This window comes from Amborella trichopoda, chromosome 6 (genome assembly GCF_054954075.1).
Source record: "Amborella trichopoda isolate Santa Cruz 75 chromosome 6, AtrichopodaSantaCruz75HAP2 v2.0, whole genome shotgun sequence".
Taxonomy (NCBI): Eukaryota; Viridiplantae; Streptophyta; class Magnoliopsida; order Amborellales; family Amborellaceae; genus Amborella; species Amborella trichopoda.
Genome location: NC_142341.1, coordinates 6,989,155 through 7,012,492, shown reverse-complemented (window position 1 = coordinate 7,012,492; position 23,338 = coordinate 6,989,155). Strand labels below are relative to the sequence as shown.

Below are 23,338 nucleotides of genomic sequence, written 5' to 3'. Positions count from 1 at the left end.
AAATGCCTATAATATTTTCAAAATGACCGTCAATCCAAGTCCTAAAACTTTTGACAAAGCGAAATTCTGTACATTAATCTCAGCCAAAGAAAACTTCAATTGAGCGAGAGTTCAGAATGGGACTGGGTCGTGGTGGTAGGGGTGGCAATATCCCCGAACCCGACCTGGAACCTGCTAGATATACCCAATATGGGTCTGGATATGGATCTAATATTTGGACCTGGTGGCTAGAATTTGGGTCCAAAATTTGGTCTCAAACACTATTCGAATATAAGTTTTGGTCCAAAATTTGGACCCAATCTCTATTGGGTCTGGGTCCCGTTGGACTGGACCCGAACCCGTAAACTATTGGAGATAAAATACTCCAAGCCTTATTCGTTTGGGTGTATTAAGGATTGTATACAATAAGAATCATATTCATCTTTAGCTATTAAACGACAAATCAGACAACTTCAAATTTAATAGCGGGTGACTGTAACCTTATTGCCGATAATATGAGTATATAATTGTAAAAAAAAGACAAAGAAAAAGGAAGCCCACAGTGAAGGTGGCAATGGACCCAACCAAGCCCGGGACCCGATAGGTACAGCTATGGGTCCAACTTTTGGACTTGACGGGTCGGGTCCAGGTCCAAAACCTGGACACAAATATTATTCGAATTTGGGTCCAGGTCTAGGTCCAACCGAATCCGACCTGTACCCAACCTGTTGCCACTCCTACATGGTGGTAGTACATTGTACCATAGTTGAAGGTCAGAGACGTTGTTCTTACTAATGCACTATAATTCTTTGACTATTTTTAAAAAGAGATTGTAAACTATGAGACCGTTTATTTTTTATATAAGGAGGTTACATTCATTTATAGCTATTAGATGTGAAATCCAGTAAATTGAAGTGTGTCACAACATTCAAAAAATTTTAGTTTGCACTATTTGCCTAATCAATGATAAATTTTTGGCCACCCAATTTCAAATATAATGGCTTGTAAACTCCTTATATCATAAGTAAACAGTCTTATTGTAAATGTTTCTTTTTAAAAATAGATAAAGGCTTGTAAAAGCCATTGATCCAAAAAAAAAGAAAGGGAAATTAATGTAGGGACCAAGTTTTTTTTACCGTTATTAAGGTATGGCCCAAAAATAGGTCATTATTACCTGAAAAGAAATATCCATGATTTTTTTTTATTTTGTCAAGTTTGCTCTCGATCCGATGTTTGAAACATTAAACCACTTTATTTACCCCTTCAAAAATATGCTATCTTCTTTTTCTCTTCTCTCTTTTGTTCCCGTCCTCTCTCTCCTTTTAGAAAATCTCACTCTCTCTCTTGTCTCGGGCATCTCTTTCCTATTTCGGGCAAGGTCATGATTGAAAGCAACAAGAAAGGAAAAGGGCATGCACGAAGGTGCAAAAAGAAAAAAAAACCTCAAATTTAAGAAGAAAACATAGATCTAAAAGGAGATTCTTAGATCTAGGGTGTAATCCTCACATCTAGGAAGAAGATGCATAGAACTAAGAGGAGAAGCTTAGATATGGGGTTTCAGATCCAAGGAAAAAACCTATAGATAGCAAGGCTAAGATTTGAGACAGAAAAAAGGGTAAAAAAAAAAAAACGAGATAAATATAGAGAGGGAAGAAAAAGGGCAGTTAAGCCTTAAAGAGAGAGACTAGTGAAGCAGCAATGGGGCTTGAGAAATGGTGGTGTTGGGTGCAATGAAACAAAGAATCTCTCAGTAGCCATCCAATGGCTGTAGTTTTTTGAACGGGAGAGAGAGAGGACGGAGACATAAGAGAAAAAGGAGAGAAAGAAGAGGGTAGGTTTTTAAGGAGTTAATAAAGTGGTCTGATGTTTGAAACATCAGATTGGAGGTAAATTTGTCAAAAAATAAAAAATCATGGATGCGTCCTTGTGAATAATAACGGTTTATTTTCGAGTCATACCATTATAACAATAAAAAACCGATTCATACATAAATTAAAAAAAAAAATACAATCTTTTTCTACCAAAAAAAACCCTCACTATTCATTGATTCATCTATACCCTCTCTCTTTTGAACCCGCTCTTAGTCTTCATCCTAAGGGAGTGAAGATACACTCTCTCTCTATGACCTAATCACAATTCCAAAAGCAATAAGCTTCGTCGTCTCTCTCTTCGCGCTCTCTCTCTAATGGCTCCAAGCCAAGTCTATCAACATGGGCTCAATTACTTAATATACGAGTTTTTTTTTTTTTGTTAAGGTAAGTAAATTCGTTGAGATAATGATAAAGGAGTACAAAAAGCAAAGCAAAACAAGACAAAAATAAAAGGGCGCAGTTGGCATATGGAGGCTTCGTACGTGTAGACGTGCGGTGCTTTTCAAATTTTACCATGGTGTTATAATTTTGATGTGAAATGTTATTAGGTTTATTTTAAAATTTATTTTTATATTTAATTATAAAATTTTAAATTTAAAAAATAGTTAAAATCAAATAGATCTATAAACATATGAAAATCTTAAAAATGGGCGGTGTAAATAATATGTTGTAAAATACGTTATTTTTAAAATTTAAAATCTTTTTATTTTTTATAGTCATACATCTCGATGTCAAGATGATCAATTAAAAGGTTTCTCAACATTCAAACTACCTTTTTCAATGGATTTTTGAAAGACATTCGTAGTTATACATTATAAAGTAACATCTTTACATAAATTTTTTCCAAAATAAAAAGGTTTACATCAAACCGTTTTCTTTGGCTAAACAATATGGGGCGGCCTCATTACGTTATGGAAAGACATGATTGAACATTACTTCTCTTCCATGCAAGACTGAGACAATGACATCCATGGTAGAAGTCGAAAGCCATGGTACTAAAACCGGGTTTCTGTACCACGAGATCACATTCACTGAGTCTCTTCAATGATAAAGTGCAAGATATTTGGTTGCGGTTAGAGAACTTATTTTGTTAAAGGGCCCATAATGCGACCTCATTAATTATTGTTATTATCTCTCTCTAAGCTACAAGGCAAGTTTATGCACTTGTGTTCCAAAATCACTTTCTAAACGTTTGTTCATTGGTATACAGCTCAGCTCATGCACTCAAATGAAAACTCTCTCCAAACACCAAATACATATGCCATCATCGAGAAAGCGACCGCACAACTTTTTTTGTTTTTTAGTTTTCTATTCGTTTTGGGTAATTCGGTGGGGGTACTTGTTTTTAAGTAGATTAGGAATTAGATTTTTTAAAGTAGTAGTGGGATGGAGTTAAGGGACCGCACACTTGTCCCGCACAAAAAGCTAAAGCAGTACAAAGCTGGCCACTCACATTGTCCCCTCCTTTCTCTCTCTCTTTCTCTTTCTCTCCATAGCTGGCCACTCACATTGTCCCCTCCTTTCTCTCTCTCTTTCTCTTTCTCTCCATGTGTTTATGTGTCATGTAAAGTTCTCTAACTGTAATGCATTTTGTATGAGCAAGATAAGAGCGGATTGAATTTGAATTGTATATATTTGAAAAATTTAGGTGCGATTGCAGCATTGATCCAGTTCAACACTCGTTAGAAGGTTTGTTAGGAGGAGTGATTTGGTTCAAATAAAATACTAAAAGATACAAAAAGTATATCCAAAAGGATATGGTTAAAAGTAATAAAAAAAATATGACAACTTATGACCTCACTCAGAATATAGCCCGCAGAATGATATATCAAGATTTGTATAGCCGATCCTAAATAATTCAAATAATTAAAAAAATGCTGAGATGGTGACAACAAAATATGTCTCAATCTCTCTTAAATTACTTCTCTCATCTCTCCCACTCTAACCTCCCCATTTCTCTTCCCGAGATTTTTCTTTTCTATCACGTATATTAAGCTCTAATTGAGCATAATGGAAACTTACTCCCTCAAGTTAAAGACTTAATGGGAGGATACTTTCCTTTTGAAATTTACTAAAAATTTATTACATATAAAAAATAAAAGAACTTAGGTTTTTAAGAGTCCATATAGAAGTGAGTCCCTTTTTAAAATTTTATTTTAAGATGGATTGTTTTACTTAATGTTAAGGACATAAAATTTCTAACATGAAGATTATGAATATAAAAAACCAAATAAATTTTAAAAATTAAAAAAATAATTTTATGAAAAAAATATTTGGATAGCTAGTTTTTACTATTCGTAGAAGGACCACGCCTATGTAGAAATACATCCCCCGATGCATGGAGCAATTTTTCAAAATAAAATTAAATTTGGGATTCTTAAGTACATAGATCTAACCCTTCAAAATTCAATCTTGAGAAATTATTCTTTTCAATAGATATGAAAATTATTTTCTTCAACACAGGATGGAAAATATTTTCTTTACATGAGGGAGTCAATAAACAAAGTACTCTCGCGGGGGCACTAAAGCATTTGATTTTCTTGTGGCCTTTGCTTGTGGTGATGACGTGGCGACGTTCCATGGCATTTTTGACAAAGTCTTGTTTATGGTAAACCTGGCGAGCCTCGTGAGCCTGTTCAAAGAATGCCAATAAATTATTCCTTCATCCCCTCTTTCACCTCAACACCAGTCACATGTTCATGTATAAAAAAACACACCACTGCTGTGAAGAGTGAGAGAGTAATCATGGTTTCTCTCTCTACATTGTGGACACACTAATTAATACAACTTGCAGAGATTTTCAAGAGGAATCAATCCGTAATCTTTCTGGTAAGAAAAACTCCGTTGTTTTGAGTTCATCCATTGAAACCTAGTCGTTTAGTTTTTTTTTTTTTTTTTTGTAAGTAATCTGCAACTTATTTTAGTAAGTTTGTCACAGAAACCTCTTTACCTGGAAAGATGCTTTTATTTGGGCCTTGTTCCTGTAAAATGCATCACATAGGAACTTTTCTTACCTGCAAAATGCTTTATTTGAGCCTTGATGCCATATAACTTTCCTTATTCAATGGCGCTGTTTTCATCTGAACCGTATGAGAGTAGGATATGCAATCTGGCAAGAAGGTGTAAGGTGTTAGATAAGAGCCTTGTGGAGGCTAGTTTCTCTTTGTAAATTTTTTATACGGAAATGCTGCAATCTCTGACCTAATTTTGTGTTTTTTCATTTACATAAGCTTATTCTTAAAAAAAAACAAAAAAAAAAAAAACTCCTAACCTCTATTTTGGCCATTTCTCTGTTTCTTATTTATTTTAAATTAATCTGTTTATTTCGATGTGCCTCTGAGGCTTCTTATTTTCGTTTGATTTTTGAAAAGTTTTCTCCGCTAACTTAGTGTGCGTTTGGATTGAAATAATGATCTGCTCTTCCTGCTCACATATATATCTGCATCTTATTCTTGGAACGTATTTACCTCAAAGAAATATTGGATCTCAATTTTTTTCCTATATTTTTTTAAGCTAAAGAAAAAGTTATTCGGATTAAGGCTTTGGGCTTGGCTCTGTTCTTTGTGCATGAGTCACCAAATGGACTTCAAATTGGAAAATCTGAATTGTCTTTTTCGTCTTCTTTTTCTTATTTTCATTTGCAACGAATTCTTTTCATTTTGGTCGATTATATAAATGCTACAGTATTATTATTATTATTATTATTATCCTTAGAAGAAATTACAATCAGATAAATGCTGCATTATTAGCTCTCTCTTTTATTTCACCAATCTGCAATAACAGATTGTTCTGCTACTTAAAGATGCTCATGAACGAGTATTTTCTCCTTCATGTCGAAGTCTTTCGCTATGTATTTAAGGGCTTTCTTGGTATATGCTCTGAATTGTTCCTTTTCTCTCCAGATTTATGCAAGTGTAGCTCTCAAAGTTCTACTCATCACAAATGGATGCAAAAGATAATAAGTTTCTTAATGCTGGACTCGTGGTTCTAGCCACTCTTGTTGTTGCCAAGCTCATAACTGCTTTGCTTTTCTCGAGATCTAGAAAAAGGCTTCCCCCAACTGTTCAGGGATGGCCTATTTTTGGAGGACTTATAAGGTTCCTGAAAGGGCCCATTGTTATGCTTAGAGAAGAGTACCCAAAGCTTGGAAGTGTCTTTACCGTGAAATTACTGAACAAAAATATTACATTCTTTATTGGGCCAGAGGTTTCAACTCATTTCTTTAAAGCCCCAGAATCTGATCTTAGCCAGCAAGAGGTGTATCAGTTCAATGTTCCTACTTTTGGACCTGGTGTGGTCTTTGATGTGGATTATTCAGTGAGACAGGAGCAGTTCAGGTTCTTTACAGAGTCTTTGAGGGTGAACAAGTTGAAGGGTTATGTTGATCAGATGGTTGTTGAAGCAGAGGTACGTTTTTAATGGATATCTTGGTTTTGTGATATGTTAGAGCGCTATAACCTGTAAGCAACTGGAAAGAATATGAATATGAATGCTTGCTAGTTGCCGAATCTCAAAGTTCGCAATTGTGGGTCTAATGCAAACCAATGTTCTTTTGGTTCTAAGCATAAGCAACTCTGGCATGAGTTTTTTAAGTATCAGACATACACTTTGTTTTCGTTCTAATTATATGCAGCATTTGGGAAACCCATCATGTACTTTTTGCAGTTTAACCAGCACAATGCCTAAATTTCTTAGGTGTCAGACGTGTTGTTTTGGTTCTAGGTATACGCAACCATTTTGGAGACCATCTTAGAGTGTTTCTTACTGTTTAACTGCTTCAATACATTTAGTTACTATGCTGAATAAACTAGTATTAGGTGTAAAATGAAGTTTCAGTTATTGCATATGAAATTAAAAAAAGAAAAGGTAAAAGCCTCTCTCCAAGTTCCTCTGGAATCTACCTGGATTGCTTCCCTTTGTTTATGAACCATACCAGTGCAACAGTTAGGAATCTAATGGGTTCTTGCAAAAAATCATCTCTTCCCTTAGAAGTCGAAGCAGGTCTCTTTAAATACTTGTTAAAATTGAGCTCATCACTTGCAATCTTCGGATTCATTGATATGATGCCCAAAGTTTCTTTCAAGATAATGTTGTTGTTTTCCTTTTAGATACTTTATAGGTACCACTTCCAAAGCTTCCTCACATGAATTTCTTAAATTATGTGGGCAATATAATTCATCCATTAGAAGTGGGATTCAGCACTGCACTCAATGTCCAATTTTGAACCACAATACGTTTTTTTTTTTTTGGGCAAATTTGTGATATAAAATCAAGCGTCAAAAATTGGTATGCTCTAGTGTGACACCTTAATGGTTTTTTTTATTTAGTAGATCTTGTAATCTACTAAATAGATCTACTAAAGTAATACATCAAGGTCTACAAGATCTATTTAGTAGATTACAACAAGAGGAAGAAGAATAGGAAAAGGTAAATCTCAATGCAAAAGATGTTGACAACCCAAAAGTGCTATATTTGACAATCAATTATGAAGTTATGGTGAGTGAAATACCCCCTTTGAGCTCGAAGGAGAAATCAATATTAAGTTTGTTATTCAAGAGTTTTACTACAAACTCTGGAATACCACTTTTTGAGCTCGAAGGAGAACTCAAGATTAAGTTTGGTATTCCAAAGTTTGGTATATTCTGGAGTTTCACAATATACTGCACATTAAGTATCTTATTCACTAGTTCATCAAAAAAGTTAAAGTACTGAGGAGAATGGTAGAACTTCATCACCAACTTTTGAGCAGTCTTTTAAAAGATATGAAACGAACAAGCTCGAGGTTGAGCTTCTCCCAATCTTGAGGGAATGATGCAATGGATTTTTTTAATTTTTTATATTTTTCTAGATTTTAGATTTGGTGTTATTTGGTTTTTAGCTTTCTTTAAGGTTAGTTTTTGTCTTTCTTCATTAAAGAGATTTGAGGGATAGAATTGGAAGTTTATTTTTTATTTTTTTAAAGATGAATGTGCTAGAGAGGTTATGGGGGAGAAGTAGATAACTGTAGTGTGTGACTTAGGTAGGAGTTTCCTAAATCTAAGGTTATAGTGAATTTAAGAGAGAGATTGATGGCTCACGTGCAATTGAAGAGAGATGAGAGAAAAATGTGGGAGAGAGAAAGTTTCTTTTGTGGTCTTTTATTTTAATTTTATTATTTCTTTTAGTTTGCATTTAAAGGGAAGTAGTTTTCTTTTTGAGAATTTGGTTATTTTGAGAAGAAAGAAATTGTTTTTGGATCTTGCGAAGAGATATTTAGGGTGGACTCCCTTGCAGACCTTGAGAGAAGGTATATTCTCAAATCTCTTTATTATTATTTATTTTTATTATCTCTTTCCCATCTTCCCTGCATCACCGATGCACGGAAGATGGATGAAAGTTGGGAAAGAAATAATTAAAATAATAAAAAGGCTGCGAGAATATACTCTCTCTCAGAGCGTGTTTGTTTGCAGGAAAGAAAACTTTCAGAAAGACGGCGTTCTTAATACTATAGCAGTTCCGTTTAGCCATGCGTAGGAACCACTACAATAGTGGGTTTGCAAGGGAGTCCACCCCAAAGTCCTCTTGACAAGATCCAAAACAACTTGTTTACTCTTCAAAGATAACCAAGTTCTCAAAAAGTGACATCCTTGCCTTTAACTAAAAGAAATGATAAAAATTAAAATAAAAGAAAATCCACAATAAACTCTATCTTCCTTACATCCCTCTATATCTCTCCCCTACACTCTCTCTCTATATCTCTCCCCTACACACTCTCGCTCCCCCCACACACACTCTCTCTCTCTCTCTCTCTCTCTCTCTCTCTCTCTTTCTCTCTCTCCCCCCCTCATCTCTCTCAATCTCATGTAACTGTCTTAATTTGGAAGCCCCCCCTAAAATAAACATTGACCTTATCTCTTTCCCCTGTATCCTCTTTTTTTTAATATCTTAACCAGTTCATCTTTAAAATGAAATAAACTTCCAATTCTACCACTTAAATCTCTGCAACTATTCTAGACAACAATAACACTAAAGAAAGCTAAACCAAAATAACCCCAAATTAAAATCTAAAAAATAGTAAAACAAAAAATTTAAAAAACCATTAGATCATTCTTCTGGGGTTGTGAGAAGCTCGACCTTGAGCTTGTTGAATTCATATATTTTAGAGGCCTTTCTAATAATTTGTGATTCAGTCCAACTATTTGTCTGAGTACTTTTTCTTCTTCAATAAAGAAATTGATCAAACACTCAATATCTAGCTTGTAATGGGCATCTGTAATATTAGACTTTAATCTTGATTTCTCATTGTTATTTCATCTACCACAACTAGGCAACTAGCGTATATTCTTCTTCATAATTGATTGTTGAAATTTGTAGAATTGTTGGGTTATTGTCAACATCTTTCACGCTGGGATTTACCTTGTCATGTTCTTCTTCCTCTTGTTGCAATCTACTAAGTAGATCATGTGGATCTTGTTGTATTATATTGCTCAGGTCTTCTTGGAGTCTCTCAAGTATTTGATCTATATACTCCATAACTAGATCAGAAGTTGTTTGTGATGGCATAATGATATATAGATCTCAAGGCTATGTTTTACTGGTCTGATCTACTTGCTCTGATGCCAACTGCTGTAGGGAAGATGGGGAAGAAAAAATAAAAATGAAAATAGTAAGAAAAAAGTTTAGAGAATATACCCTTCCTCAAGTTCTGCAGGGTAGTCCACCTTAAAGATCTTTTCACAATATTAAAACAATTTCTTTACTCTTAAAACATAACTAAGTTCACAAAGAGGGACATCCTTCCCGTTAAATACAAACTAAAAGAATTGATAAAAAATAAAATAAAAGAAAACCCACAAAAAACTCTCTCCTCTACATTCTCTCTCTCAACTCATGTAACTCTCTTAATTTGGAAGCCCCCACCCAAACTAAACACTATCCTTATCTCCTTCCTCAATATCCTCTTTTAATATTTTCTAATTACTTCATCTTTAAAATAAAATAAACTTCTAATTTTAGCCCTTAAATCTCTATAACCAATAACGTCAAAAATAACCCTAAAGAAAGCTAAAACCCAACCTAAAATCTAAAAAACAGTATAAAAAAAATTACATCAAAAAATATATTTTGTGACATTAGATTAAGACTAGAATCGATGGTCTTATACATTTGAAAGAAAAGGAAAAGAATAACACATAGTCTTGTTGAAGGTTTTCTCTTGGTAGAAATTTAAGGCACATGCAACCAGAATTATTTGTTTGGGTGGTGTGTTGATCTTGTTATGATTGGAGATTGTAAAATGTAGGAAATATTGCTCTAATGTGCTTTTCAGTTCACAAAGTTGAAGGTCAAGTACTTCATCATTATCATATCATCATCTGAGCCTTATCGCAACTATTTGAGATCAGCGGAATATTGTTCCCCCATTCCGTAAGGGTCATACTCTTTGTAAGACGAGAAGTCATAGTAGGTCGAGTTGATTGCATAAATGCTAGCATTCTGTTTTGGAGTGTTTCCCATTGCCCCAGTTGTATGGTGGTTATTCTCTTGACTAAACAAATGAAAGCATGTTATGTTGCAATGCTTAAATCTCAAAAAAAATATTTTCCATTATTAAGAATTTGATTTCTAACTCTGCCATAGTCATGTCGGTCCCAAGCCTGGATATAGAAGTTTTGTGTTAGGTAGGACAACCAACGTAAAACTTTGCCACATCTTTTCATGAATCCTAAACCTATGTTATATGCTCATGCTAGAGCATTCATTGATCTGATTGAGCGTATGGCCCCTGATAGAGTAGAATGACGAAACAGGATTCATGTAGCTATCTATGGGTATTTTGTCTCAAAAAAATTACTAAAGAAACATTTAACATTATAAAAAACAATATTTATTGAAGAAAGCTTTCTAGGAAATGATATTAAATAGAAGGCCATTAGCAGCAGTGTGTGGTGACATCAATAAAAGCAGTCCCAAAATAACTTTAGCATCCTAATATCTCCTCAAATTGATGAGAGAAACCTTCCTATAAAAAATGAGGTGCATCCGGCATAACAATACCTTAAATTGATGATTAGATAACTTAGAATGCAATATGGTCAAACTTTGGTCAAATCTGATTGAAAACCCCATTCCAGTCCAATTCCTAATCTCAAGTGCCATAAGGCCATCCCCCAAATTTAGTTCAAATGGGATCCGAATGATAAAGATATGGATCTGACAATACAAGAACCCAGATTTGATACCCTAAAATGGCCCTACAGGTACAAAGTGATCGTATGGAAGCTATATGATAATGGTCCCACAATATTTTTAAAGAAGGAAGGAACCAATGTTAAAAAAGGTGGAGACGGCCAAGGGTCCTAATCGCTTAGGCAGCCGAGATACTTGGGCAGCCCTAAGGGCAAGGGGGTTGGGTTGGGGGGCATATCGGCCCTTGTATCTTTGTGTGTGTATATGTGTAAGAGAAAGGCCGCTCATCGAACACGTGGAAGCCATCTTCTTCTTCTTCTTCTCATATGTAGAGAGAGCACATGGGCCTGAGAGAGAGAGAGAGAGAGAGAGAGAGAGAGAGAGAGAGAGAGAGAGAAAGAGAGAAGGGCATTACATATGCATGAATTTTGTTTCTATGGGGTGGATTTTTTTTAAGGGGTGGCACTAGGCGGGCGTCCAGACCCTTCTAAGCTCCCACCATGAGTCCGCCAAGGTCCTTAGGAATTTCCCACCTAGACCCCACCGCGTAGGCTGTTTGTTGGCTAGGCGGCTGGACGTCCGACTTTTTCATCACTAGAAGGAAATGTAATAAAAAACTAAAATCTCAAATTTGAGGCAGATCTGATTTCGGGTCAACGAGATTCGGATTTGATAAGTTGAAAATTTCAAAGGGGACCTACACATTTTACAAAGGGCCCCTACCAAATGCAGACCCAAATGGCCCTGCAATTTTTATGGAAGGAACGATATGTTATGAAAGGGCCAAGTTCAAAATTTGAGCTTGATCTGAGGTCAAATGAATGCGATATGGCCATTACAGCTGTGTAAAACTCAGTGAGGGTGCACACTGTTTCGGCTTACTTTTACAAAACATCTTTAAAAAATTGGTAGCCAAAGTGGGTAGAAATTTTATGGGAAGAAATTGCAAATAAGAAGACTATATCCTTTAAATTTCAGCTCGATCCGATGTTTGGTAGTATTTGTTCTAAGGCTGTCTTAGTTAAACTACAAATGGACCATCAATCTTTTTTTGGAAAAACCATAGTAAACCATATAGTCAGTAGGGTATGGGCGTTGCAGCAGCCCACAAAAATTTTTGTGCAAATTGATGGAGCAATATTTTGCATATGCCATAACCAAATGGGCTCAAACTTCAATGTGCCATTCCTCATCAATGGGCTCTCAAATTATATACATATCAAGGAGGTTCATTAACTGAATCATACCTAATTCGAGGGAAAAAAAGGAAGGGGACCGAAGTCATTGAAAAAGTTGCAGCCAGATCCATGCCTCACGATCCGTGAGGTACTTTGGACTGAGATTTGACAAGAAGGTTCTTGACTCAGTGCCGGTCATAGCAATGTACAACAAGCTAAAGATAAAAGTCGAATTGAGAAAGGAATTGTCGAGAGAAGTTGTTTGAGATTTTGGCATTATAATTTCCAAAAAAGGAAAGACATAGAGCGGCCATAACTCAGCCGAACAGCGATATTTTGAGTTAAAATCACTCCAAACGATGATCTCAATACCCTACATAGGAATTTGGTGGTTGATCTTCAAATGGAAGTCAAATAAGGGTGCATTGAAGTGCCATGAGAGGCGTGAAAATTTTTTTTCCAAAAATGAAAAGTCAAGATTAAAATGGGGCATAACTCACCAAATTCAGCAGTGTGTTCGCTCAAATTTGTTGCAAGATGATTATAGGGGGATTTCCAGCGATTTCATGAAAGAAATTTGGGCCACAATAGTGAAAAAAAGGGTCCAATGTGATGGTTTTTGGTGGTGGATGAAGAAGGAAGGCTCCTGAAAGGCAAATCATAAAAAATTTCACAAAGTTTGGGTGTCCGTTTTTGTCATTTTCGGGGGTAGCTCAAGTTGACTTTTGATCATCCACCCATGTTTAACCTCATTTTTAGTTTTCCACCTATCATGTTATTCTTTTTATACCCATGTATTTTCATAACTACATAAACCCACTTAATCCCCATTTTTAAGGTTGGAGAATGGAAATTAAGAGCCAACCATTCATTCTAAGAAAGAGAAAGATACCTAATTTCCCAAAATACCCCTCAAGTTTCAAAGAACGTAAAACTCCCTAAGAACTTCTTCTTTCCAGGTCTAACTTCTAAGAAGCCTAAAATTCAAGAAGGCCCAAATCCCACAAAAAAAAAAAGCTTCCAAACACCTTAACACCCCAAACTTTAGAACCTTTCACTTTTGGTCATTGGATCCCCAATGGAGTGAAAGGTTCTAAAGTTTGGGGTGTTTGGAAGTATTATTATTGTTATTATTATTATTAATTTTTTAAAGGAATTTGGGCTTTCTTAGAATTTAGGCTTCCTAAGAGTTAGGCGTGGGAGAAAGTTCTTAGATAGTTTTTAGGTTTTTTGGGACTTGAAGGGCATTTTGGGGATTTTAGGAAGATGTAAAGGTAAATTCGGTAGTATGGGAGATGCTTATAGGTAATTTGGGGAATTAGGTATCTTTTTCTTTCTTCAAATGCACTTTCTCTCTCTAAGGTTGGCTCTTAATCTCAATTCTCCAACCTTATGATGATGAGAAAACATGAGTGTATAATCAATAAAAGCATGGGTAGAAAACTAAAAATGGGGTTAAACATGGTTGTATCATCAAAAGTCAACTCGAGCTACCCCTGAAATGAATGAAAAAAGACACCCAAACTTTGAAATTTTTCATGATTTGCCCTTGGGGTGGCTTCCTTCATCAACTGCCAAAACCCATTAAATTGCACTGTTTTTTCACCATTTTGGCCTAAATTTCTTTCATGAAATCACTGGAAATCCCGCCGTGATCATCTTGCGACAAATTTGAGCAATAAGGGTGTTGAATTTGGTGAGTTATGTCCCATTTTAATCTTTACTTTTCATTTTTGCAAAAAAACATTTTTCATTCCTCTTTTATGGCACTTCAATCCACCCTTATTTGACTTCTATTTGACAATCCACCACCAAATTCTTGTGAAGGGTCTTGAGATCATCGTTTGGATCTCTTTTTGGCTAAAGAGATCGTAGTTTCGCCTAGTTTTGGCTGATCTACGTCTTTCCTTTTAAATTGTAGTGCCAAAATCTTCAAGCAATCTCTTTATAATTCCTCTCTTGATTCGACTTTTATCTTCAAATTATTGTACATTGATATGAGTGGCGTTAAGTCAAGAACCTTCATGTCAAATCTCGGTCCAAAATACCTTTCTAATTGTGAGGTATTGATTTGAGAATGCTTGGAGGTCATAGGGGTTGCAACTTTTTCAATGTCTTTGGTCCCTTTCTTTTTTCCCTTCGAATTTGCCATGATTATGTCAGTGAACGTCCTTGATATGTATATCGTTTGAAAGTTTATGTAACAAGGAATGACACTGAAGTTTGAGCCCATTTGATTTTGGCATATGCAAGATGTTGCTCCATAAATTTGCCCAAAATTTTTTGTGGGCTACTGCAACTCCCGTAGTTTGCTGGACCATATGGTCTATTATCGTTTTTTCGAAAAAAGATTGATGGTCCATTTGTGGTCTAACTAAGACAGCATTAAAATAAATACTTCCGAACACTGGATTAGTATGAAATTTGGTAGATATGGTTTTCTTATTTGCATTTTATTCCCATAAAATTTTTACCCACTTTGGCCACCAATTTTTTAAGGATGCTTTATAAAAGTAAGCCGAAACAGTGTGCACCCGCACTGAGTTTTACACAACTGTAATGACCATATCTCACTCATTTCACCTCTAATCGAGTTCAAATTTGGAATTTAGCCCTTTCATAACATATCTTTCATTCCAAGAGAATTGTAGGGCATTTGGGTCTATATTTGGTTGGGCCCTTTTGTAAAATGTGGTTGGCCTCTTGAAATTTTAAATTTATTAGATCCATATCTCATTAACCCAAAATCGGACCGGCCTCAGATTTGGGATTTGAGCTTTTCATCATGGTTCCTTCCTTCTATAAAAATATTGGACCATTAGCGTGCAACTTACATAGGGTCGCTTTGTAACTGTATGGCCATTTTAGAGCATCACATATGGGTTCTTAATCCTTGATAGAGCAGAATCGCGGACCAGGATTTATGTATCCAACTCCAAATAGTTGGGAAAAGGCTTTGATGGTGACGTATGGGCTCCTGACTTGCCAGATCCATATCTTTATCCTTCGGAGCAGCTTGAGCTGAAATTTGCGGGATGGCTTATGGTACCTCATATTACAATTTAGAATACTGGAATGGGTTTTTTAGTCAAATTTTACCGAAGTTTGGCCATATTGTATTTTGAGCTATCTGATCATCAATCTAAGGGTGTGCTCTGTCGGATGCTCCTCATTTTTGGTAGGAATGCCTCTCTCATCATTCTAAGAGGATATTCTGATGTTGAATTCATTTTGGGGCTGCTTGTATTGATGTCATTGCACTCTGCTGCTGGTGGCCTTCTATGTAATGCCATTTCTTGAGAAGTTTTCCTTAGTGATTTTAATTGAGACAAAATACCTCTAAACAATAGCCGACCCCAAATAATTGGGATAAGGCTCGGATGATGATGATGAGGAATTTGATTTCTCCTTGACTTGTATGTAGGATATTGAAGTTATAACCCATCCTTATTTTCCCACTTCATTCTATTATATTTTGCTAGTGATTCTTTTATTCCTCATTCTGTTTTGTTGTGGTTATAGGACCTCGGGACTGTATATTCTGAACCCAAGGCTGCTCACCACAGACTGAAAGTGTTTTCTAACTGTTTTTCGACTCTGGATTGCTTCAAGTACATAGTGAATCTCATTAGAATCACAAGTAATGAAATGTGATTTGAGCCACTTAGATCCTGGATGTAACTTAGGATTTCCTAGTTATTATGCTATAAAAGAGATGGTTTTCTCCAAAATGAGTCATTGTGTGTGGGCCTCTAGAATGTGTAGTAGGTTTTCTAAAATCTGGACTGTCCCTTTTCCACCATAGATATTATAGCATGCTGAACTTCTCATGCTATCTTAATTTTGTTTATGGAACCATGGAATACATGCTCATTTCATCCTAAGGAAGGATTTTGGATCTTTGTACATTAGGTTATCCTTTGGAGTGTAAATTTGCTTTAATGCCAATAATTAATGTGTTCAAAAGATCATGTACCTCTCTAGGTGATCGTCCTCCCCCTCCCCTTCAGTTTGAAAGATTTTGCTTCTTTAATCTTTTAATGATTAACATCTTTTACTTAATCCTCTGTTGGTTTAACAATCCAAAAAGGCCTCTATTGGTTCCCATTTGATGTTACCATTCATCAATAAAATATTTGCATTTTGCATAACTCCATTCAGAGTATCTCTCGTTAATGAACTTGTGTCAGTCTACAATTTGTCCTCCTTTTCTGCAGGTGTCATAATTTTCTTGTAGTAAATAGATGGCGGCATGTATTGAGGGAATTCAGGTTCTTTTTTCATCTCATCACTCAAAATCATCATAAACATAAATTGTAAATGCTTCCTTTTTTGACATAATGTGACATTCTTGAATGTAAATATTTCTTTTGAAAAAAAGCAGTTTATGAGGTAGACCGCTTTATATTAGGGGTATAAATGGGTTGGCTCGGGTCCAGGTTGCCGCCGACCCATTCCTGACCCAACAATTCCACGGTTGGTTGGGTCCAGGTCGAACGGATCTGTACACAAGTCTAGGTAAAAATATAAAGTGTTTTTTAAAATAAATTATATATATTTCGTAATATAAATTGTAATATACATATGTAGGAAATAACAGGCTGGTTCACCCAACTCTTGGGTACATACTTCTGGACTTGGACCTGACCTGCAGGGTCCAGAAGCTGGACATGAACCAAGACCTAAGTCAGTTGACCTGACCAGATTGACAGCCCTACTTTATAGGGATCATCATGCAAGAAAATTAAATCATGTAGTGACTTTGTGTCGTGCTAAATTTGATTTAATGATTTCTTCTTGTATGCCTATTTAATTTAAAATTGGAAAACAAAGAGGGAAAAGAAGATCTAAATAGTGCAGTCATTGTTCATGAGAAGAAAAAGGACACGAAGTTATGCAATTCCATTTTAGAAAGCAAGAAAGAAATGTTTTAGCTGCTTTCTTGTGATAGATATTTAAAGAAGATATGATAAAAGAGGGTATTAAGAGATGAAATATGGGCCTATGCCTGTGTACATGCAAAAACATACACACTATTAGCTTCTTAATTATCATCATTTACTTTTCCTTAACTATGTGATTGGACCCTAATTTATCAGATTATAACCATTGCTTGCCCCAAAAGAAAAAGTATGCCATAGTCCACTGTATATGGTGCTCCCATGATCCCATCAAGTGATGGTTGGAGATGAACTGACCCAAGTGAATTTCTGTGTGAGTCCCACTACAGTTGATCTCCAACATGCGCTTGCGATGGGAACAGAAGTGGATGTTACCATAGAGTATTGTATCACATAGCCCATTATTTGTTGCTTAAGATCCTAATTTTTGCTGAAGTACACCATTCCAGTGAACTATAGACACTTGAAAGCCACACTCACTGGGATCATCACAACCAAATGAAATGACGGATAGTGATGGAGAGAGTGGAGCCCACTAATGGTGGTTCCTGTTCTCCAATACCATCAATCATTTCATCAGATGGAGATGGCCCAATGGACTGTCATCTTTCATGTTCCATTGGACAATAGTATACTCACCCCTTATTTTTTAATAAGACAAGTAATTGGGATAATGCATGGATGATGATGATGACACTCCCACTTTTCAGCTTGAAACCTTAATTAATTGTATGTCCCTAAAAAAATCCCCAACTTTCTGCATTGTAGGACTACTTTTCGAAGTGGGGGAGCGAAGGGGTGGTAGACCTAAAGCACGAGCTCGAGCACCTTATCATTTTAACAGCGAGCCGGTGCCTCTTGGGACGCGAGGTGCGTGACAAGCTCTTTGACGATGTCTCATCTCTCTTTCACGACCTCGACAATGGCATGCTCCCCATCTCTGTGCTCTTCCCCCGCCTTCCCATCCCTGCCCACCTACGCCGAGATAGGGCCCGCCAGCGCCTTGCCGAGATCTTTGCTGGAATCATTGCCGGCCGCAAACGTGCCGGAAATCCCGAGCCCGATATGCTTCAGAGCTTCATTGATTCTAGGTACAATATTTTTAATCCTCAATTTACATAAGGAAAAATATATTATGATCCATATGGTCATAAGAACAACCATCACCCATGGGTTATCAATCAATTGGTTGGAAAGTGATGTAGACAAAGAAGGTATAATTGTACAATGTGACTCACTCCCCCATCATCACTATTCAACCCATTGATGGTCATGGGGTTATGATGATGATGTGGATCATACTCTATGGGCCTTTGAATAAAAAACTCTAGATATAGGTTTTCCTGATTTCTAAATATTAAAAGATTGAATCTCGGTGCGTGTTTCTTTTTGGGGAATGTACTGGTAAAAAAGCTAGCTATGGTTGTCTTTCCTGTGCTGGAAAACATCCATTAACGGTTGGATCCATATCCAATATTATCGAGATATGGATGGCCATTCAAGTGGTTGTTGCTGAGGTATGCCCCCAATCTCAGAGTTGGATAGAATACCACAGTTGTGGGTATTTTCCCAGTGGAAAAGTTTAGGAAAATTCTCGAGCTGATCATTGCACCCCTTATTCTGAGGGGTAAATAATCCTTCAAGTACTCAATTGTCGGTCAATTGGAATTATGGATCATCTCTACCATTTGTGTAGGTTATTGACACTGGACATTATACTGTCCAATGACCAAGTCTCATTGGACCACTCGCATTTAAATTTGTAAAAAGATTTGACTCCAGGTGCAAACTCTTTCTAATATGTGCAAAAATGGATTGTAGGTACAAAGATGGGCGCCCCACCACCGAGGCAGAAGTCACTGGCCTCCTCATCGCTGCCCTCTTTGCAGGCCAACACACCTCCTCCATCACCTCCACATGGACTGGTGCATACCTCCTCACCAACAAGCCCCATCTCAATTCTGTCCTTGAGGAGCAAAGGGCCATTTTGAAAAAGCATGGAGGCAAAATTGACCACGATATCCTCTCTGAGATGGATGTGCTCTATCGGTGTATCAAAGAAGCACTAAGGCTCCACCCTCCTCTTATACTCCTCCTTCGGAGCTCACATAGTGATTTCTCAGTAACAACAGGAGAAGGCAAAGAATATGAGGTGCCCAAAGGCCACATTGTAGCCACCTCACCTGCCTTTGCTAATAGGCTAGGTCACATTTTTAAAGATCCAGACCGTTTTGATCCTGATAGGTTCGCGCCAGGAAGAGAGGAGGACAAAACAGCAGGAGCATTTTCGTACATTTCATTCGGGGGAGGAAGGCATGGTTGCTTAGGTGAACCATTTGCTTACCTCCAAATAAAGGCGATATGGAGTCATTTATTGAGGAATTTTGAGTTGGAGATGGCAGGGCCCTTTCCTGAGATTGATTGGAATGCAATGGTGGTTGGAGTTAAGGGAAAGGTTATGGTAAGGTACAAGAGGTGTGTCCTAAGAGCGGAGGAATGAGGGGACATTTTCTGGTGATTTGAATGCAGTAATGTGGATTTTTGGTGGGTTTGTTGTGAGAATTTGGGGGGCCTTTCTTTGGGGGGTTTGTTACCAGAATTTGGATTTGTTGCCCGCATATTCGGGTTAACAGCTGGTGTGGGTGGTTCGTTATTTTTGGGTGGATTTCAAGTGGGAGTTAAGGATCTTAGTGTCTTCTAGATGTGTTGGCTTCTCAATGAATACTTGTTTTTTCGGTAGTTATTTTTTTCTTCCCTTTGCTCCCTCATTCCACACTAATTTGCTTTCCTTTTTTCCCTCTGTTCTTTCCTTCTGGAATCTAAAATTTTGTAGGTGGACGTTTTTTTTTCTTTGTCTTTTCTTTTTCTTTTTTCTTTTCTATGTGAGATGCGATTTTTTTTTTTTTTTTTATTCTCTGGTTTTATTAGGCTTTGATTTTACTTATCACCAGTTATTTTGGTGAGGAACTTCTACAATAAAACAAACTTTTGGGGAGGAACTTCTGCAATAAAACAGACTTATGGATAGATTTATGGCCGACAACATTAAAACTGAACGTTTAGAAAAAGCAAGGGGATTATAGATACGCCACTTTGAAGTTTGAACAATATTGGTTGAGAATTAGTTACAGTTTCTCAAAAGGTACAGAAAAATGATTGTTGATCTCATGTTTGTATTCGATGTCCAAAAAACCAGTTATGAATCATTTGTGGCATTCATGTTGGGAACTGACCATAGATCGGTTCATTCTGGTTCAACATTTTTTCGGTTGAAACTCGAAAGGCATGGTGGAAGCATCAAACTTTCGCTTCAAGCCAGGCATTTCTGGACCCAATTCTGAGCTCTCTCAGCTGAACCAGATGGTAATATCAAGTTTACAAAACATTGGCGGTTCTTTCACCTATTTTAGTTTTGGGAGAGTTTGGGTACCTAGATTACAAGGAAATAGAATATTTGCTGGGTACCTTGAGTAATAAGAAAATTAAAATAAATTACAAGTTAAAATTTGAAATGTGAAATGTGAAATCCATTACTGCAAGTGCTAGGATAACCATTAAGCTGGAAACTAGCATAGCATCCTCTTCTCCCTTTCAAAACGCATAGCATCCTCTTCTCCTTTTCAAAACTTAGCAGGGCATCTTCTCCCTCAACGCATAGCATCCTCTTCTCTCTTTTAAAACTAGGCGGACGCATAGCATCCTCTTCTCCCTCTCAAAACTTAGCGGATGCATAGCGTCCTCTTCTCCGTCTCAAAACTCCGTCTCAAAACTTAGCGGAGCATCTTTACGGTCTATTTTTTTTGTAGGCCCTAACCCTTCTCTCTTTTCATTTTTCTGAGAAAGGAATTTCTCCACATATATGAATGATTTCTCTCTCTAAATAAATCGATTTAGAATTCTTGCAGGGCAGCCAGCCTTTGCATTCCTCTCAAGGAAAGCCAACTCTACAAATAGTTAGTCCGAACAAACCCTAATTATCATTGCCATGTAAGCTCTTAAACCAGGTGACTCTCATTTCCTTTCCATTGAGAATCCCATTTGCTGTAACTGTTCAGCCAATAAATTCCATTGGCCATCACTTCGACTCTGGATTAAAGTTTGTCCATGGCTTGATTATTTGTGGAGTAGTTGCCAATGATGGGAAAATGGAAAATTATCCCGCTCAATCCCTCATTTTTTCCCACGCACTGTTTTTGTGTGTTTTTGTTCAAGGACTCTGGATTAAAATTCGTCCATGGCTTGATAATTTCAGTTCCATTTGCCATGAAGAATGGTGTAATATGAAAGGACTTTGAGTTTTTTGAGACCATGCTTTCCTCAATTTTTTATTGCAATGAAGTGTTTTTTTGGTTGGGATTATTGTATGTATTGTTGAACTCACAAAACTACTACTGCCTTTTGCAGGGGGTTTGAGTCAAACCCTTCTCTTCCCTTCATAATTTTGGGATCGTCTATGAATTATAGAATCCTAAAGCTATTTGTTTCTTTTATATGTTTGGCTTTAGTTGTTTTAATTGTTGAATAGTTATTTTTTATTAGACCTGTGTTTTAGTGGTTCTTGACAGTCTTATAATTGCCACCTTGGTTTTAATTAGTGGTTCAATGTAATTGCAGTCACTGATAAGTCCAGCTTTCAATTAGAATGATTATGTATGTCCACAGTTGGTTGTCTTGGTTGTGGCTGTGGATCAATTTCAGCTGGGTGTCTTATTAGACGTGTTTTAGTAGATAAATTTCAGTTGCTGTGTATAATAGGAATGGGTTATCCCCTTTGTTTTTTGGTGGTAGCTACAGTAGTCTCTTGAAGCCAAATCTATTGGTTGCCATTACATCTTCTCCATTATCTGGTTTTTTTTAACATATCCCTTATACAGTTTGCTTGTCATCGGATACCAAACTATCCATCAATGAGTTTTTTATAAAAAAAAGAGAGACGGAGAACACATTGATAACCTAGGAATAAAATATTTAGCTTTTTGGATTTTTTTTATGTGAGACCTTGCATAACACGAATCTCTTTTATACGATTATGTGAAATTCAAAAGTCAAAATAAGATATGGTAAAACCACACCAAGAATTGATTCTTGCACCAATTACTACTTCAACCACACCAAGAATTGATTCTTGCACCGATTACTACTTGTACATTCATGTCTTGCACCAATTACTGCTTGTACATTCATGTGTTTTGCAACTACTAGTACCTTCATGTGCCTGGCAACTGCTAGTACCTTCATGTGCCTTGCAACTATTACTACTAATCTTGGGCAATTATTTTGTATTGCTACTGATCTTAGGCAATTATTTTTTTATTTTTTTCAATTCGACTGTTGTGATTGTGTTCTACTTATTTTAGTTATTGTGGATCAATGCATAACAATAATTGAATGTAATCATAATTACTCGCACATAATCATATCTAACAAGTCTCGCATAAGTGGTAAATTGGTGACGTCATTCATTTTCACATATTATGAATGGTGTGATGATGATTTTAATTCCGTATTTCAGTAGAATTTTGTGAAAAAAAAAAAGAAGAAATAATAGTTTATAAGCAAGTGCTGATAAAATACTGGTAATGTATTTCCCATATTTCTTCCAAACATAATCAAATAGCAGCAATGTATTTTTTAGGTTGTATCTAAATACTACCCAAACAGTAACAATTAATTTTCAAACAATCTATAACTCGGTAATGTATTACGTCAATAATATATTTTTATGTATCCAAACAACCCTTTAGTAAAAACCCAAAACAAAGCCTATTTTGTGGAATCTGACGGGGCTGGGGCTCTATTCGTTAATTTGCATAGTTTGAGATAAGCATAGTGAAAAAAGAAAGAAAAGAGATACCTTTCTATATTTTAGTGATTGCATTTTATTTGTCGTCTACAGAGGAGATATAAATGTGCAAGTTGTGATCCAAACATTTGAACTTGTGGTCAAGTTTTAACCTTCATCTTCTTTTTCTTTTGAAGGTTAAGCTTTAGTGCGTTTTAAGCAAGGGCAATGATGTCATCTTCTGGTCAGGTCCCCAAAAGTGGTAATCTGCCTTTTTAAAAGAACCACATTTTGGGGATGGGAAAGGCCTGAAAAGTTTTGGGGCGTGGGAGAGATTTGAAGATTTTTCAGGACATTTTTTAACACCCCAAACCATATTCATGACAACAACGATTTGAAGCCCATAAATGCCTCAAAACATGATTCTAATATTAGATATAAATTGTCAATTTGGATCCT

At 36.4% G+C, this 23,338-nt stretch overlaps 1 protein-coding gene across 5 annotated transcripts; it reads left to right on the top strand.

The window, feature by feature from the left end:
* Positions 1-4,531: 4,531 nt before the first annotated feature.
* Positions 4,532-19,852, top strand: CYP51G1 (CYTOCHROME P450 51G1). 5 transcript variants are annotated; one of them, XM_088868861.1, is made up of 6 exons: positions 4,532-4,679; positions 5,753-6,257; positions 15,719-15,807; positions 16,414-16,467; positions 17,866-18,188; positions 18,919-19,852. In XM_088868861.1, the coding sequence occupies exons 4-6, from the start codon at positions 16,441-16,443 to the stop codon at positions 19,595-19,597; spliced, it is 1,029 nt and encodes a 342-aa protein (XP_088724987.1). In that variant the 5' UTR covers positions 4,532-4,679; positions 5,753-6,257; positions 15,719-15,807; positions 16,414-16,440; the 3' UTR covers positions 19,598-19,852. The 5 variants fall into 5 exon arrangements, 4 of the variants coding, with proteins under 4 accessions (XP_088724987.1, XP_006844445.1, XP_088724986.1 ...); XR_016056942.1 differs by lacking the exon at positions 4,532-4,679 and adding an exon at positions 4,799-4,977; XM_006844382.4 differs by lacking the exons at positions 15,719-15,807; positions 16,414-16,467.
* The last annotated feature ends 3,486 nt before the right edge of the window (positions 19,853-23,338 follow it).